Below are 17,873 nucleotides of genomic sequence, written 5' to 3'. Positions count from 1 at the left end.
AATTTCATCATTTTTTCTGTTAACATAAAAAACTCTTCCTATGCCATTCTCTCCAGGACATCGTATAGTATACAATAATTTATTCAGTCTTACTTGTTGAAAATTTCTGAATTTTTGCCTTTATAAAAAATGCTTCTATGAACAATTTTATAATAAAACATTGTTTTACTATTCTGTCTTAAAAGTGGAATCTCTAGGCTAAAGTGCATATAGATTTTTAATGCTTTTTGAATTTTTTTTCAAATTTTCCTGTAGAAAGTTTGTCCCATTTTACAGTCCAGCCAGCACATCAGAATGCCTATTTTCACAGATTTTAATAATGGATATTACCATTCTTCTACTTTTTAAGTATTATTATTATTTTTTCATTATAAGGAGGTGGATTTACTACTGAATTTAAAATTAATTACAAGACAAAATGACATCAGGGAAAGAAAGAAATGGAATTTTCAAGCTATGTTAAAAAAAATATCTGTCTGACTTCACTGCTCAGGTCTCTAACTAGAGTTTTTAAAGCAGTTTGAGATTATAATGAAGAGAAACACACCCACCCACACACACACAAAACCCTGAAAAACTTAACTTGGCTTCCAAACAAGACTTAGAAACAGGTCTACAAAAGGAAAAAGCCAAGGGTTCATAACCCCAGATTTTCAAATAGGCAAAGGTTTTGCAGTAATAGAAATCTGTGACTTCATAGAAATTAAGCAAAACTGGTGTTTCCTAGTTTGCTTGGATGATGTTAATTTGGCATTTGATAGAACCATGTTTATTTTTTTTTTAAACTATCATTCAGGAAACCTGTTTTGTTCCTTGACAAGAATCAGGTGCAAACGTTGACCACCCAAGTAACTTCTCCGTAGTTAGCAAAGCAAATGTTTCTGAGAAGCATCACAGGAGGCAAAAGCAGACTTTCTATACAAATCCTAGCATAGATTGATGCAGGTGCTTTGGTGTCATTCGGGGCTTTCTGGGTTTTGAGAATATAATCCAGTGTGGGTACTGCTGTGTGAATAAGAAACTCTATTAGAAAGCATATTAGACTTACTCCACACAGCCTAGACAAAGTCAGCTTTCCATGTGATTTTCATATCTAAGTCCTTTTGTTTCCCAGTTGGGTTTATTTCTGATCAAGCTTCTGCGTTTGTACTCTTTTAATTTCTCTGACATTAATCGTCTCCTCAGATGAGTAAACTCTGTGACTAGCAGTGTCTGAGAAACAAAAGGAGGTGCTTTTGTTAATGTTCATGAGCAAGAATCAAATGCCAAAACTCCTCAGGATTTGAAAGACACACATTCCTGGCATAAGCTTGTTAATATGCTTTACTAAAGAGGCTTTATTATGAAGAGATTAATTTCGATTATCTAGAAAATAAATTCTGATTATTCCTTTAAAACGTTCCCTCTATCCCTTCCTGAAAAAAGAGTACATATAATTTCTTCAGGGTTATTTCAAAAATTAATTTTAAGAAAACATAAGCTTTGCCCCTTTTTGTGTGGCATTTATAACATAGGGCATATGCATCTAAAAATGAATATTTTCAATAAGAAAAAAGGAATTTTATGTATTTTATATACTTTTCATTTGCTTAATGCAGCTAAATGGCCATCTAATTTTATCTAGTGAAACTTTTTAAGATTTTATAGACTACACCCCTTAGGGCTATTGATGCCATCATTTCAAAATACTTAATATTTGTCTAATCAAGTCTCAGGGAATAGTTCTTTTAATTCACTTTTAAAAAAGCTAGGCAACAACGTGTCTCCTAGGCTTCCATTTTTGGTGAGTTTGATTGCTGTGTCCTCATTATGAGTATTTAAATTAGATATTTTATAGATAAATTTTTTAAATCTGATTTTCCTATTGGAAATAGACATTGCTATGCCTTTCTTACTCCAACTGATAAAACTGATCAACTTTTTCCCTAAAGGTGTTCTAGCACTCAATCATAAATAAATAAAATATGCACATTAGTTCATCTCTCTGAGCTATTCAACTTTAAGTTATTTATTCACTCATTCCTTCTCCTGCAACAAATACTGCTGACTGCTCTCAGCACTGCACCATCTTGATTGGTATAGGGGTAAGAGATGCATATTAGGAGTATATTTAAGAGAAAAGAACCTCCCTCTACATAGTTCACCATTTAAAATGGTTACTATTTCAATCTATAAGTATTTGTGAAATGTAAATATTGCCAAAAATTAAAACAAAACACCAAATGCTAGAGTATTACATTGCCTTATTGGATTTGCACATTTTGATGCTTTGAAAAGTTCCAAAAAGCTCTTAAAGTTACCATACCCGTAAAATTACCATCTATTTAGTTATGGACAGTTGTCTCTCCATTGTTTTTTTTTTTTTCTTGTTTCCTGTATAACTTTTGTCCCTGATTTATATTATTTTTCTATATATTATCTTTTCATATTGTTAGGAAATACTTCCAGGTTTTCCATCTTTTGCAAATTCTATCCAAATTTTTAAGGTAAGATTTAAATAATCTTGAATCAGTGACCTCTTTCAAGCATCCTATGTTCCATAGCTTATTTGCCATTCCTTTGCATGTATTTTTCTTTATCTACACATTTCTTTTAATGTATTAATTCTGTCATTTCCTTTTCCTTTCTAATGGAATAAATAACATACGTGTTATTGAATGTTAGTTATAGTCTCAGTCACTCCCGTGGGCTAACCTTTAATTATAAGATAGCATCAATTAATTTCTTTTTAATAACACAATAGCATGAATAAAAGGAAAAATTTATAATAACTATGGTTTCTTTGTATGTGACAGTAGAAATAAAAAATAAAGCTAAAGATTTATTTTTATATATTAAAATATTAAGCAGGAAATAGTTATTTGGAAAAAGGTAAGTATTCATCTAGCTTGTATTCTGAGTTGTATCACGTCTCCTGCTCAATATTTGGTAATATAGTTTATTTAGCAAAGTTCATGACGTGTGGTAAGTGCTCAATATACTTGTGAAATTAATGATATCTTTCCCAATTCCATGTTATCCTGTACTTTTTCCATCTTTCTTTATGTTCCATCTAGGCCTGAGGTTAATGATCTCTCAACAGAGTAGGCTTTATGCCAACATTGGAATAACAGTTAAAAGTAATTTTATATCAAATATTAAATTAATTTTTATTTCATGCTCCGTGAATCATGAGTTGATGTACATATAAACCTACTACAGAACATGTAAAGATGCCTGTGTGTATGTTTGCATGAAAAAGAGAGAAAGAGAAAAAAGTCATGAGAATATTGGCCATTTAGCTGCCTGGAGTTTAGGTGGTCTTCTGTAGCAAATAGACCCCCAGGTCTTTGAATGCATATGAAAGTTAACAGTTGAAGAAAAACCACAGACTAAATGCTCTCTGGGTATCTAAATATTGTTTGTACAGTATCTCCTCTTAAAAGGAGAATGTTGAGTGTATAAATAGCTATATGCTTCTTACCTTATTGCAATTTGCCTGACACTGCCCCACCAGTGGAAAAGTCATTTACTAGATGAACTCTATTGAAGTTATTTTAAGAACATAATTCTTTCTCTCAGATGACTTTTGTGAAATAATTTCACTTGGTGAGAAACAGGTCCCTGGAGGCTCATAGTGAGGTCCCATGCTCACGCTGATGGTGTTCCCCCCACTTAGTGGTCACATTAGCTTCCGATACCTTGGAGGTAAACCAAGAGCATTTAGTTCCTCTGAGCGCCTAAGAATGTGTCATTTGTGCTTTTATGGGCATGATGGTCAACCAGTGAACCTTTATCACATTTATCTGCTCATGAAGAGGAGCCATCTTAGAAAAAGCTAAAGCTTTGGAGTTTTGGGTTCCTGTTCCATTTCTTTCTCTACTTATCTATATTACCAATCATTTATTCTACCATTGTATATTGAGTGAGACTGGGCAGACAAAACTGAGAGAAGGCGTGCATCATGACCGCCCTGTGGGCGAGTCTCTGTGCTTGGTGTGCTGCCCAGGTTATCATGAATTTTCTCCCAAACTGGGGAAGCAGTGTGTGATGTCTACTCAGATGACAGCACAACAGTAGAGAGGATTTAAAAAAAAAAAAAAAAAAAGATGTGTCCAAAGTCAGAGTTGATATTTGTCAGAACCAGAATTTGGACCAGCTTTGCCCACCTCCATGGCCAGCACTCTATCTCCTCTGCCACTTAACCTGTCATCAGTCACCTCGTCTGTGTCACAGGGCTGTGATTGAGTGAGATGCTGTAGTTGGAAGCTATTTGTAAGTGCCAAGAACCATGTTAAATGTGTTTTTGATTACTTTGACATTCTTACCAGATAAGAAACCTTGTGAAAAATTAAGGTATTTTCGCTAAATCAGTGCTAGAATGGCTTGTTATTATTTGTGGAAATAATGATATAAATCTCTGAGGAGGTTTTTTTTTTTTTTTTCATGTTTGAGATGTGTGTGGTAGCCTGGATGCATTCATTCAGGAAATATTTTGGCAGATATTCTTTAGGTGCTGTGTTACCAGGGTCTAGTAGTACCATATTGAACAAAATAAATATTTTCTGTCATCGTAGAGCTTAAAATACTGAATAGTATTTTAAAATAATACTAGTCCACAGTGTTACTCTGACTTTAATTCCTTGGGTTCAGTCAAAATTTTTCTCATCTGGAATAGTCCTCTGGGGTACAAATGACCTTGGGTTGAGAAGCACCCCTTGGCCTATGTTTTCATAGGCCATTGCTCTTTCTGAGTATTTTTGTATTTAGGACATTTCCTCTTGAGCACATTTTCTTAATTGGATACTGTTTCTTGAAAAAAAATATGGAGGTAGATCATTTCAGTATTTAGCAAGATAATTAAGCTATTTTTCTAGAATTAACTTTTGCCTCTTACTCTCCAAAAGAGGTGAGGGAGAGGAGAGAGAATATTTTTCAGAGACAGTTGGAAGTTATTAAATACTCAGTGCATTCTACAGTCAGCCAGGTATTAAGTAATTAAATCAGTACATGGTTACTAATGAAATTGTGATGTCTGCTGGTTTCTAGAGAGAAGACAGGCTAATTTTGAAGGAAACAAAAGTTTGGATAGAACAGTTTGAAAGAGATTTGACAAGGGCACAGATGACGGAATCAAATTTGCAAGATAAATATCAGGTAATGTATGAAAAAGATTTCAATTTCTTAAATTCCTTTTTATGAGTAATATTAATATATGTCATTTAATCCATGTCCAATCTTTTAAATGATATTAATGAGAAAAACCTTTAAAGAAATATTATGTGTTATCTTAAGTTTGCATGTAATTTAATAATTGTGTTTCTGTGTAAATAGGTAGTTTTAAAAAAGTTTAAGACATTCTATTATAATATGATTGCCATCGTAGAGATAATTAGCACCTCTGTCACACCGCTTAAGTATTTCTTTTTTGTGGTTGGGATAATTAAATTCTAGTCTTTTATCAAGTTTGATGAATATAATACAATATTGTTATCTACATTCACTCTAGGACTTACTTACTACTCGTTGCAAGTTTGAACACTTAAATAACTTCTTTCCTATCTCCCCACCACCCTTGGTAATCACCATTTTCTTTGTTTTTATGAGTTTGGTTTTTTTCACATGTAAATGATACCACAAATTATTGTCTTTCTTTGTCTGCTTTATCTCACTTAGCATAATGTCCTCAAGGTCCACCTGTGTTGTTACAAATAGCAGGATGTCCTTCTTTCTCATGACATTTATAGATGGATCGATTGGTCTATAACATCCCCTATCATTCATCCATTAAAGGGCACTCAGGTTCCTTCCATGGCTTGGCTATTGTGATTAATGCTGCAGTAAGCAAGGGAGTGCAGGTGTCTCTTCAGTATCTTCTTTTCATTTCCTCTGGGTATATCCCGAGAGGTAGAATTCGTAGTTTGTTTTTTTTTTAAAAGATTTTATTTATTTATTTGTCAGAGACAGAGGGAGAGAGAGTGAGCAAGCACAGGCAGACAGAGAGGCAGGCAGAGGCAGAGGGAGAAGCAGGCTCCCCGCCGAGCAAGGAGCCCGATGTGGGACTGGATCCCAGGACGCTGGGATCATGACCCGAGCCGAAGGCAGCCGCTTAACCAACTGAGCCACCCAGGCGTCCCAGAATTCGTAGTTTTAAATTGTGTGTGTCCATCCTGTACTTAGAGCTCTGAGGGTTCATGACTTTTCTGGAACTCGGAGTCTTATAGATGACCCCAAACGTAAACGTCTAGTCATTGCTTTTCTACAGCTCATGATCTTGTAGATGTCATATAACAAAAAATTCCACCAAAAAATGACTTAAGTGCAAACAGAAAACTACTATAGAATAAGCCATGTTTAATAAGGTCTCGCAACATGACTGTTTGGGCTGGGCCTATCATGGGATCCGTTTCTGTTGCCACCTGCCTGGTTCAACACTGTTGCTCTCAAATTGAGGCCAGGGTTGTTGCTGCTGTAGTTCCCCCAGTTTCCTTACACCGCCATTACTTGGATTTTGGCTTTCAATTTTCACTTCTCAGACACAAAATCTTAGGTTTTCCCATGAAATTGTGATTTATTGCATGCAGCATTGGCGTTTTCCTTCTAGTTACAATAGCATTGCATTTCAGCGGCCAAACTGTAATATATTCTAGTCTACATTATATTTTAATCGGTCTTGCTACATAAAAGCGGGTGGTGATATGAGACTCAGCATGGCAGATGAGAAAGGATTTAGCTGTTGGCATTAATGTGTGGATTTTATGTAATAATATCTATAAAGTGGCCCGAATTTAGATGGATGATGCCACCAATATTATATTTGTTGAACACGACAAAGCAATGTGTACGTGCGTACATAATTGCTTTGACACTCAGTGTAATCTTTTTTTCTCAAATATAATATTTTCTGGATGAACTTCATGAAAAAATGATTAAACCAGTAAATGGAGAATAGAAATACAAGAACAAATGTGACTATATTTATTAGACCTTTGGTGAGTTTTAGTTTGGGCATAAATTATAAAAAAAAATCAAGTCCAAATTATGAAGTTACCTGTTATACAGATGTTTGTATAAAGGGAAAACAGAGGATTAGAAAAGTATGAAAGAGAAACACTCCTTTCAGGCCAAAGATGATCAGCTGTCTTTTAAAAAAGATTTCGGGACCATCTGAAATCTGAACACAGGAAACATTTTCGTCATTGGTGCGTTTCTTACATAATCAGCATTTTCTGTTCTCACTTATCAGTCAATAGTTCATTATCCTGTTTTTTCATGCATAGAATTCTGTGGAACAAAACTGAAGATCGATTTTATGTTTTTGGTATTTTTAAATTATATTAAGTTAGAGGCAGTGGAAGAAAAGTTGTGGTAAAATATTTACTCACCGTCTCCCCCCAGTGTTCTTCTTGTGAACTTACATGTTTGTTTATTCAGAAATTCTTTCAAATGTGTTACCGGCTAGATTCTGTAGGGACATTCTCATGTTCTTTAACATAATTGCATGTTTTAGTGACATTTTCAATTCATATTTGGACTTGGAGATTTGTTTTAGGATGTGTTAATTTAATAGGAAATGTAGAACTTTAAAGTCAGTAGTTGTTAAGGTTAGTATCAGACATATGGTTAAGTCTACATATTACAGATTTATGTTTAACATGATGATAAAGGGAATGATACAATAATTAATTAATGCCATAAAGTTAAATCAAAATATTATTCTATAATTGAGGTCCCTTAAGTAAACCTCTTTACCCCGGCTTACTTAAATACAAATTTAGTTATCTTTAAACCAGCATAATTTGGATATATATAATTTCTAACCTAAATTATTTGGTACTTAGAAGTAAAGCAACTATTTTGATTCTTATCATAGGTTTATATTCCTATTTACTATTATTTCTTGATGTGCATGGACTGGCACATAGATCATTTACCTAGAAATGAGAAATCTTACATTTTAGTCCTGTCTCTGCCACTCGTTCTTCCCAAGTTACCTCTGGGCTTCCTGTGGTAATAAAAATAGAGTACGTCAGTGTTGTAGGGTTATGGAGAGAGCCCGAGGAATGATGTGTAGAGAGGAATTAGCATGGGACCAAGCTCATCATTGGGCTTAGGGAACAGTAACTGCTATCAGTATCATGACTGTCATCATTATGTCAACATCATATATTGAGTGTTTTCCCACTATAAAGGACTGTTATTTAGGAAATGTGGTTTCCTTTGCATTTGCTGTTTTTGACTCATTTCCATGTTGTTGCTCTTTTTCCTCTTTTAGTCATTTAAGCACTTCAGAGTTCAATATGAATTAAAAAGGAAACAGATTGAACATTTAATACAACCTGTACATAGAGACGGTAAACTGTCACTTGACCAAGCGTTGGTAAAACAATCCTGGGACAGAGTGTCCTCCAGGGTAAGTTCTCTTGAGATTAATTTCATGAAGGCTGACGTAACAGTCAAGTACATTTTCCATCATGTTTTTCTACAGAGCAATATTTCATCTGGTCCTACAGCCTCTATCCAAGACAGGAAAGGCTTACCTATGGGAGTTTTCCTCTAAGTTAGTAGAAGTACTCGGCTTAACAACTCTTCTGCTTTGCCTGCCTTGTACATAGTTTCCCCGTTGAGTAGATGATGGATGGAAATCCTGAAAGACTCAATTCTGGGACATTTAGAAGAGATGAGTCTCCCGAGAATGGAGCCTCGACAATTTCTCTAAAGTCTATAACCAGGTTTCACCAACAGTCGGTCATCCGCCTATATGCACAGTCATTTTTACAGCCTTTAATTTAAGCAAATCTTCTTATCCAGTCCTTCATGAACCTGAAGAAGAACTGCTCAATAACGTTCATGTTAATATTCTGCAAACTTAAAGGCCAAGATTTCAAAACCTCTGAAACTCCTATCACTAATCAGAATATTTGCCTTGGACTTCCCTGTTATCTTTTTATTTTATAATCTAATCCTTTTCCCACAAACTCTACCAGAGACTAGGTTAGTTCGAACTAAGCACCTCAACCTCTCCCACCTGACATTCCAATAAGTCAGAAAACACTGCTTGAGAATTGTATAAAGTGGTAGAAATTAAGAAATAGTTAGAAATTATACTATCATAGAAGCAATCCTGAATATTCTACTTCCTCCAGAGATGACTTTCTGGACCTGTCCTCATGTGGCAGATTTTAAAGGACACACATCAGCTAGCATATAATAGCTATATCCTTGAGCATTTCAGCAAACCCAGTCCCTTCCCTTTCAGTGAAAACCAAATTGAAACTCAGCAAGGGTTTCATGCTCTTCCTCTAAGAAGAAAATTGTTTAAGCTCTCAATAATGTCCTTCCATGTCTCAGATGTATTTTAAGTTTCCTCAAAACTTTCTCGTAACTATAATTTTCTCCTCATTCTCAAAGTATCAAATTCAGAACACAGATATCGTCTTCCTTGATTTTTATGAAGTTAACCTGAAATTATTAACTCAAACCGTTATGTGGGCCTTGGGAATTATTTGGGCGAGTTTTAGGAATTGTCTTCTGTATTAAAGGTAATTATGTGTTTCTCCTTTTGTATTTCAGCTCTTTGATTGGCATATACAGCTTGATAAATCTCTCCCTGCACCTCTGGGCACCATAGGTGCTTGGTTATACAGAGCAGAGGTGGCCTTGAGAGAGGAAATTACCATTCAGCAGGTCCATGAGGAAACGGCCAACACAATACAACGGAAACGTGAGCAACACAAGGTAAAAATTCTGGTGGGGAAATCTTCTGGCACAGCAGTCCTAGTGTGATCTGGGGATGTGGCTCTTTAGACCTTCCATGGACACGGGCCTCTCAAGCATCGCTCATACTGCTTCAGAGATGCGGAACTTGCCTCACCCATGCTTGTGGCTGACAGTCCCCGTACATTCATTTTCTGAGGTATTTTCCAGTAGCTCCGTGGTATTTTTTCAACTGTGGTTATCTTTGTTATTGCTATTGCTGTATGTTATTTTTCAAAAGATAAGCCCACAGGCCATACACATTTATAACATAATGTGGTTGGCCTTCGGCTGAAAACCTCATGCCTGTCTCCATTCTCAAAGAAAGGCAAACCAAGTTGACAAGTTCTTAAGTCCTGTGCTGTAGTGGGGCAGGGGGTTGAAGGACAGTGGTGATTTAAGGAAGTGGTGGGATGAGGCCTTGATGACTTTTTAGTTATTTATAAATGTTTCAGCTTACTGCCAAGTCAGTTGTGCTTAGTGTAAATTCTAGCATCCTTCCTCTTTGTGTTCTGTCATAGTACAGACCTAACTTAAAAATGCTATTTTTCATCAACATCAAATTAAACTCAATCCTGCATTTTGTGCAATTGAATTTGTGAACCACATTTACTGTGTCATGGTGGGAATTACTATATATGTGGAAAACAGCCAAGCAGAGATGACCACACAGGGGCAATTTATAGCTCGTTTATATTTTCTGCCAAAATATTAACATTTTTAACACTGCTTCAAGGGAATAGACTGTTATATATTCTAGACCAAACTATAAAGCAAATTCATGACAGGTTTTGTCCCATGCCCCTCTCGGACCTTATTTTTGGAACCAGAAATGTAGAGATACATTGGTGTCCTGCAGTTTCAACTCCTGGCCCTCTCAACTCGGTTCACTCAATCCGGACTCAGCCACCAAACAAGAGGGACACAGGAAGATTTTGTTCCTGCACAACTGGGGCCCTTCCTGTGTGGATTCTTGGCCTCTCTTCAGTTATAATCAGTACCTCCAGACACTTTAAGTTTTGCTGATTATCTCTTAGCCTTTCCCTTTCCTGCCACCATCAACACGCACAAAACACACAGAAAACTCCTTAGAATCGGGTAAGAACACCATTTGGGATCTGTTCCATGGGTAGAGATACACACACGTAAAATCCAGGCCTGCTAGTCTGTACTGTCTATGGAGAAGGAAGATAAGAGATCAAGTCCCAAGAGTTTTTCTGGGACTGAACCAGGATTGAGGCTTCTTAGAATCAGAAAAGCCTAGGCTGTGTCCATATTGAGGTTCCCAGGATATTAAAAATAGAGGGAAATTCTGAAACAGTGTTACACAAATGATACCACTTTAACAAATTACAATTCATCCTAAATACCATGTAATGCATCATGTATCAACTGAAATGATGTTTAACCAATATGAATATTTCACACAAAAGAAGTCACCTTAGGATTTAAAATCAAATGTAGAGTATGCTTTGATTATGGGTTAAATGTGTTAATTTAGGAAATACACACCAAGGGTCTACTGTGTGCTGGTTTTATGCTCCAGAGGAACTGCAGGGGGTGTGGGGGGGTGCCTCCAATCTAGAAGTTTGAGACACAGCATGTATTTGTTGTTTGCATAACATACGTAAGTCTGACTTGAATGCTCCACCTTCGAGAAAATGCCCAACGATATTAGCTGTGCTATTTACTAGGTGATAAGAGTCAGCAGAAATGTTAATTCGCCACGCACTCTGGGCTGCACAATCCCTGCTCAGGAGTGAGTTTTAAGTTGGATGCATACATGATGCCAGTGTATCTCTCAGTGATTCTATGACTCCAGGCTCCTCACGACCCTTCTGGCTCCCTTGAGAGAGAAACCCTGTGCCAACCACCAAGTGTGCAGCGAGAACCATCCTTTTGCCAAAGTGCAGTAAACAGCCATAAAAACAAGAAAAGAAATGGAGTAGAGAAAAGGGGAGTGGGAGGAATTTGAGGAGATGCTTATCTGAGAATAAAAATCAGAGCTGGGGAATGCAGCAAAGAGACAACAGGAAGCAAGCAGAGGCAGGTAAGGACGAAGACTAGGTACCAGGCAGAACTCCAGAATGATCTTCTTACTGAGGGAGGGACTTGTACTAGGTCTGAACACAGGTCCTTAAAGTCGTAGAGTCATAAAACAATGTCATTGTCAGTTAGAACATCAATTCTCTCTTTCTTAAAATATATTTATTAGGTGGCTAGAGTAAGATCAGCTTTGTTGATGTGGGAAATTTGAATCATTGTTGAAATAACTAAAATTCTAGGCCCCTTCAATAGTAGAAAAATCAGCCCATCAATTTGGTATTACTACTTTTTGCTGGTATATTGAGCTCATTTGTAAATGCAATATATATATCAAAAAGCACAATATAGGACGCATCAATACATAAGCAAGAAGGTTTTAGAATATTATCTTCCTATCGCAGTCTATAAGCAATAACAGCTTTGCCATGAAAACTTAGATATGCTATCAGGATCTAGAATTTTTGTTTTTCTGCATTACTAACATCTTTTAAATATATATATATTTATATCACATATATATATATGTATATATATATATATATATCACAGGACAGTTGTTCATTGCTGAATACATAATAACTGTTGGAAAACTGGATTCAGATAATTTTTTAAATGTTTTTTTGCAAAGAGGTCATTTTATAAATGGTTTTACCAAAGTTATTTTTTTAATAACTTGCATGTATATAGAGTCATATTATTCTGAAAAGCAAGATACACCTTTGCTAGCTTTTCTGTTTTCCAGATGCCCTTAGGCTTAGTTATCTAGGAAGGTAAGAAATAGAGTTATAGCTAACTGTGATTGAGCATTTAGCCACATTTCTGTCTTAAGTACTTAATTTTGCTAAGCACTTGACATGTAAGATATGAGACAGGTAGTATTATCCTTATTTTGCAAATGATTAATTGTTAGGCTAAGGGAGGTTAAGTGCCTTACCCAAAGCCACATAGCTGATAATCGAGATTGTTTTATTTATTTATTTTAAAGCTTTTGTTAATTTGTTTATTTGTCAGAGAGAGAGAGAGGGAGCAAAAGCAGAGGGAATGGCAGGCAGAAGAGAAGTAGGCTCCCTGCTGAGCAGGGAAGCTGGTGTGTGACTTGGTTCCTGTACCTGGACAGGACTCTGGGATCATGACCTGAGCCAAAGGCAGATACTTAACCGACTGAGCCACCTCGACATCCCTAATCCAGATTCTTTTAAACACTAAACTTAAACCGTGTCCACAAAGCTATCGCATAATACATGTAGAGCAATTAAAATTCCTAATTTTTAGTAATAATATTGCTTTGGACAAGGCTTTCAGTCATAAGGAATCATAAAAATAGCCATCAAACTCTACCACCTACTACCCATCCCTACTGTAGTCATCAGCCCTACCTAGATCACTTCTCCTCCTGTTTTGAAGATTTTATTTCTTGCATGACGATGCATGCCATAATTCTTAATAACTTCAGTAACCCACAGATGATCCTACCAATAACCCGGCCTTTTAGTTTCTTGGTCTCTTGTCTTCCAGGGATCCCATCCTACACCCTATTCTAGCCCTTCAAGATATAGGCATAGTCCGTAGCTTGTCATCACCAGTAACTGAAACCACTCTCCCGACACACAAGCTCATTTTCAAGCACCTATCTCCCTGTCTAACCAACTTTGCCCCAACTCTAAATTGCATGGACTCTATGCCCTATAATCCATGATTTTTACTGCCTCTCCCCCTCTTCCTGTCATCCTTTCCCTTGGTCTTCTACTTAAATTCAGTGCTGAATCAGTAAAGGTCATCACTTATACACACACTAGTTGTCTTGGCCAAGTTTCCTTTGTCCTGTGGGCCTGGTTAAAAAACAACCCTGGTTATAGCCCACTCACTGCCTAGTGCCCCCCCACACCATATGTAGCTGCGTGTGGCTGCAGAGAAACACACCCCCAGGCACGATGACTAACCCAGCTGGGTCCCTAATGCTGCCTGGCACTCCAGAGGCATTTCCCGACTCCATCGCCTCTTTATTTTGGGGACAACTGTTCCATCTTTCCTCTTCAAATCTCCCACACCTCCTCCCATATCCTTACTCTCCGCTGGTGACACTGCTTCCTATTTCTCTGAGAAAATAGAAGCAATCAAAAAAGAATTTCCGCAGGCTCCCACGACCACATCAACCCACCTACGTGCATCTGTGCCCAAATACTCAGTCTTCACTTCTGTTACTAGGGATGAACCATCTGGGCTCCAAACTGAGACCAGCCCCTCCACATGTGTATGAGCTCCCATCCTCCCTGCTTTCCTCCAGTAAACAATTCCTCCAGTTCTTGCCTTTTTTAAAATTTTTTCCCTCTCTCTGATGGATTTTTTTTCCCCACCCACGTAAAGTATATGCTGTTAATCCTCTTATCTTAAAGACTCCTTTAAAAAGAATCAACAAAATTTAAAAAATAGAACCTGTCTTTTTTAACCCTCCCTTCCCCTCTGGTTACTGTACATTCTCCCTCCTCCTTTTTCAATGAGGCTCTTTGAAAGAATTCCCTGTGCTCATTTAGGTTTCAGAATTCTCTTCTCCAGTTCTTTGGAGAACCCATTCCAGTCGAGCTTTCTCTTGCCATGCTGTTCAGGCCAGGTTCATGAAAGTCATCCTTCTTCCTCACTCAGTGCTCAATTCTCAGTTCTCATCCTACCTCGCCTATCAAAAGCATTTCACATAGTTATTTCCTTATCCTTGAACCACTTTCTTTTTATTTTCCCAGATTTTATTTATTTATTTGACAGATCAGAAGCAGGCAGAGAGGCAGACAGAGAGGGAGGGGGAAGCAGGCTCCCTGCTGAGCAGAGAGCTCCTTGTGGGACTCGATCCCAGGACCCTGGGATCAATACCTGAGCTGAAGGCAGAGGCTTAACCCACTGAGCCACCCAGGCGCCCCAACTTGAACCACTTTCTTCATTTGGTTTCCTCATTTTCTTTCTACACTTCTGGCTATGCTTCTAATGTTTCGTGGTCTTTCCACAATATTTACTGCATATTCTCTATCTGCACAGTTATGTTCTCGGCATTTGTGATGCACCCGAAGAAAAACAGAAAAATTCCTACACTCATGTAATTTCCCTTCTAATGGGAGGAGGTGGATAAGAAATACTAAATGTAACTAAGTAATAAATAAATCATGTATTAGGTTAGAAAGTCAAAGGACAAAGAGTATTAAGGGTATTGTAGTTTTAACTAAGGTTGTCCCTGAAACCTTGCTGAAAAGATGTTATCAAACAGACAAGCACATTCCCATCTGAACCCCTTTGCCCTTGCCATTTTTCTGGAATGTTCTCTGTCCTCAGCCTGAAACATTCTCTCATTGATTAATCTCAGTACATTCTTCCTCATTTCCTTTGGGCCTTTACTGAAAAGTCAACTCTTAGCATTTTTTCATCCACCCCTTTGAAACTACCACTCCTTTTCCCTCTTCCCTGCTTGATTATTCTCTTTGGCATTTATCTGCATTCTCAACCACTATTTTAATTATGTATCTCATTTACTGCTTGATTTCCTATACTCTAGTATCAACTCCATAAGGGCAAGAATTATTGTTTGTTTCTTTTCCTGTTGTATTCTCAGCCCCTAAAAATGATGAGAAATATTCAGAATTTTAAGTGGGTCAGTAATACATATTCATACTTACTGGGAAATTGATGAGAAATATTCAGAATTTTAAGTGGGTCAGTAATACAGATTCATACTTACTGGGAAATTGTCCATTTGACTAAGTTTTCAAAATCATTGGCATAAAATTGTTCAAAATATTCTTTGGTAATCTTTTCCATGTAGTTAAGCCCCTATTTTCTCCTCAATATTGTTTCTTTGCACTTCCTTACTTTCCTTAATTGTGCTTTTGGCACTGTTGATTTTCCCTGTCATAACTGTCTTTTCCCATCTACTTTCTTACAGAAGAATGATGGTATCACTCTGTCTGTTATGTGAGAATAGAGACTGGGTTAGTAATAGAGGGTAGAAGCCAGGGAGCCAGTCTCAATAATCCATGTAGGGTGGCTTGAGCCAGATTGTAGTTGTAGAGATGGTGAGAAATGGTCAGATTCTGAATATTGTTAAGGCAGAGCAATTTTTGGCATTAGATACTGATTATGAAAAAAAGGAGAGTCATATGAGACACTATTTTTTTCAACTGAGCATTTGGAAGAATGGGGTCTCCATCAGTTGAGATGGAGAGACAGTAAAGCAGGTTTGGGGAAGATCAGGAGTTCAGCCTGGGGCATAATATATATGTGGCATATATGTATATTATATTATATTATATTATATTATAATTAATATATAAACAGGATGTGTGGCATAGATAAGAGATAAGAGACAGGAGCTCAGGACACAGATGTAGGATGGAGATAAATATTCAGACTCATTGGTGTATAGAAGGATGTCAGAAGCTCTGAGACTAAAGAAATTAAGGCAGTATACACAAGAGAAAAAAACCTGTCAAGAACTGAGCCCTGAAGGGAATCTAAAATCAAGAGATCAAAGAGTAGAAGATGAACCAGCAGAAGAGTATGAGAAAGAGTGCTCAATGAGGTGGGAGGGAATCCAGCTCCTGTGCCCTTTTAGAAGCTATGGGAAGCGGTGCTTCATGGGTGGGGCATTACCCTCATGGGTAACATGGCCACAGCAGTGCTTTTAAAATACAAGTCGGTTCATTTCAGCCCTCTCAAAACTTCCCACTGGCTCCCACCTGTTCAAAATAAGCATTCCCAAAGTCTTACAAAAGCCCACGAGGCCCACAGATCTGCAACCATCTCCCCTTGCTTTCCCTCCTCTCTCCACCATCTGCTACCGCAATTGTTCCTTTGCTTCATCTCAGTCGCTGAGAGAGGGGCTTTGGTAGCTCCCACAGCCACGTGGTGTTGTCAGTCTCCCTATAGTTCTATCAGTTTTTACTCTATGTATTTTGAGGCTTGCTAGACATGTTCAAGTTCAGAATTAAGATAGGCACTAGTAAATTAAAAGGCTCCTCCTTAAATGATTAATTACATATAATGATTTTATTCTCAAATCTATTTTGCCCGATATTGTTACACTCCTACCAGTTACCTTTTGTTAGTATTTAAGGGTTCTGGCTCATTAGAACTCTGAGTTTCATTGTTTTCGCCTTCTCCAAGTTCCAAGACTCAAACTCCTACAGCAGTGGGTATAGATATTTGCCACAAACAGTCAGCTTTTTCCATTTATTTTTGCTCACAGGTCTATGATCCAGTTTTGGGGTCATATTTTAATGGGAGTTGGAGACCTAAAAGATTTTCCTTACTTCCTGTGAGCCCACCAATGAGTGAAAGTCACATGCTGTGCTCAGCAACTAGCTGGTTTTTAGTGCGATGGCCAGTGGCATCACACCAGCTATAGTTCCTTTATCATATTTTTGAAAACATTTTTGTTTGTTCTGATATCTTGTCAAGATTCTTTTTTTTTTTTAAGATTTTATTTATTTATTTGACAGGCAGAGATCACAAGTAGGTAGAGAGGCAGGAAGCAGGCTCCCTGCCAAGCAGAGAGCCCGATGCGGGGCTCGATCCCAGGACCCCAGGATCATGACCTGAGCCGAAGGCAGAGGCTTTAACCCACTGAACCACGCAGGCACCCCTCTTGTCAAGATTCTTTCCATTAGCTAGATACTGACTATAGTAAGGAAAGCTGTTTAGAAAACAACTGGGCATAGGAGTGTTCCAATAGAGTCCCAGAACCCTGCTCATATATTAACATGTAGTCATATATAATACATCAGAGCTATGTGGGGGTAATGGTTCTAAATTTGCTCTGCACTCACTTGTAGGAGTCTCAGCCAAGATCATAAGCCACAGAAGTGTGTCTAGATGTTATAAAGGAGGCAAGGAGTGACTAAAATACTCCCAGTCATTAGCTGTTTTAGGTTGGTCTTCTGTCCCCTGTGATCAGCTCCTGCACACAGTGGTCTCCCTCTGGGCATGAGTGAATATCTGTACAGTTACCCATGCAGATCAATAGGTGATCATAGCAAATATACCAGGATAGAAATACCATGGCCCTAGATTTTTCTACAGTGTAAAAAGCAATGCCCTCAAGTTAAAAGGCGCAA

General features: G+C 37.5%; 1 protein-coding gene across 2 annotated transcripts in view; it reads left to right on the top strand.

Moving 5' to 3' along the window:
- SYNE1 (spectrin repeat containing nuclear envelope protein 1) overlaps positions 1 to 17,873 on the top strand; it is a 451,046-nt gene that overhangs the window by 123,433 nt on the left and 309,740 nt on the right. For both annotated transcript variants that reach the window (XM_032836376.1, XM_032836375.1), the window contains exons 10-13: positions 2,436 to 2,486; positions 5,029 to 5,136; positions 8,255 to 8,392; positions 9,553 to 9,717. In XM_032836376.1, the coding sequence (XP_032692267.1) occupies positions 2,436 to 2,486; positions 5,029 to 5,136; positions 8,255 to 8,392; positions 9,553 to 9,717 (462 nt within the window). The remainder of the gene's footprint in view (positions 1 to 2,435; positions 2,487 to 5,028; positions 5,137 to 8,254; positions 8,393 to 9,552; positions 9,718 to 17,873) is intronic.

Source organism: Lontra canadensis, unplaced genomic scaffold (assembly GCF_010015895.1).
Source record: "Lontra canadensis isolate GAN:19392208 unplaced genomic scaffold, GSC_riverotter_1.0 scaffold92, whole genome shotgun sequence".
Taxonomy (NCBI): domain Eukaryota; kingdom Metazoa; phylum Chordata; class Mammalia; order Carnivora; family Mustelidae; genus Lontra; species Lontra canadensis.
This window is presented reverse-complemented; position numbering and strand designations above follow the sequence as displayed.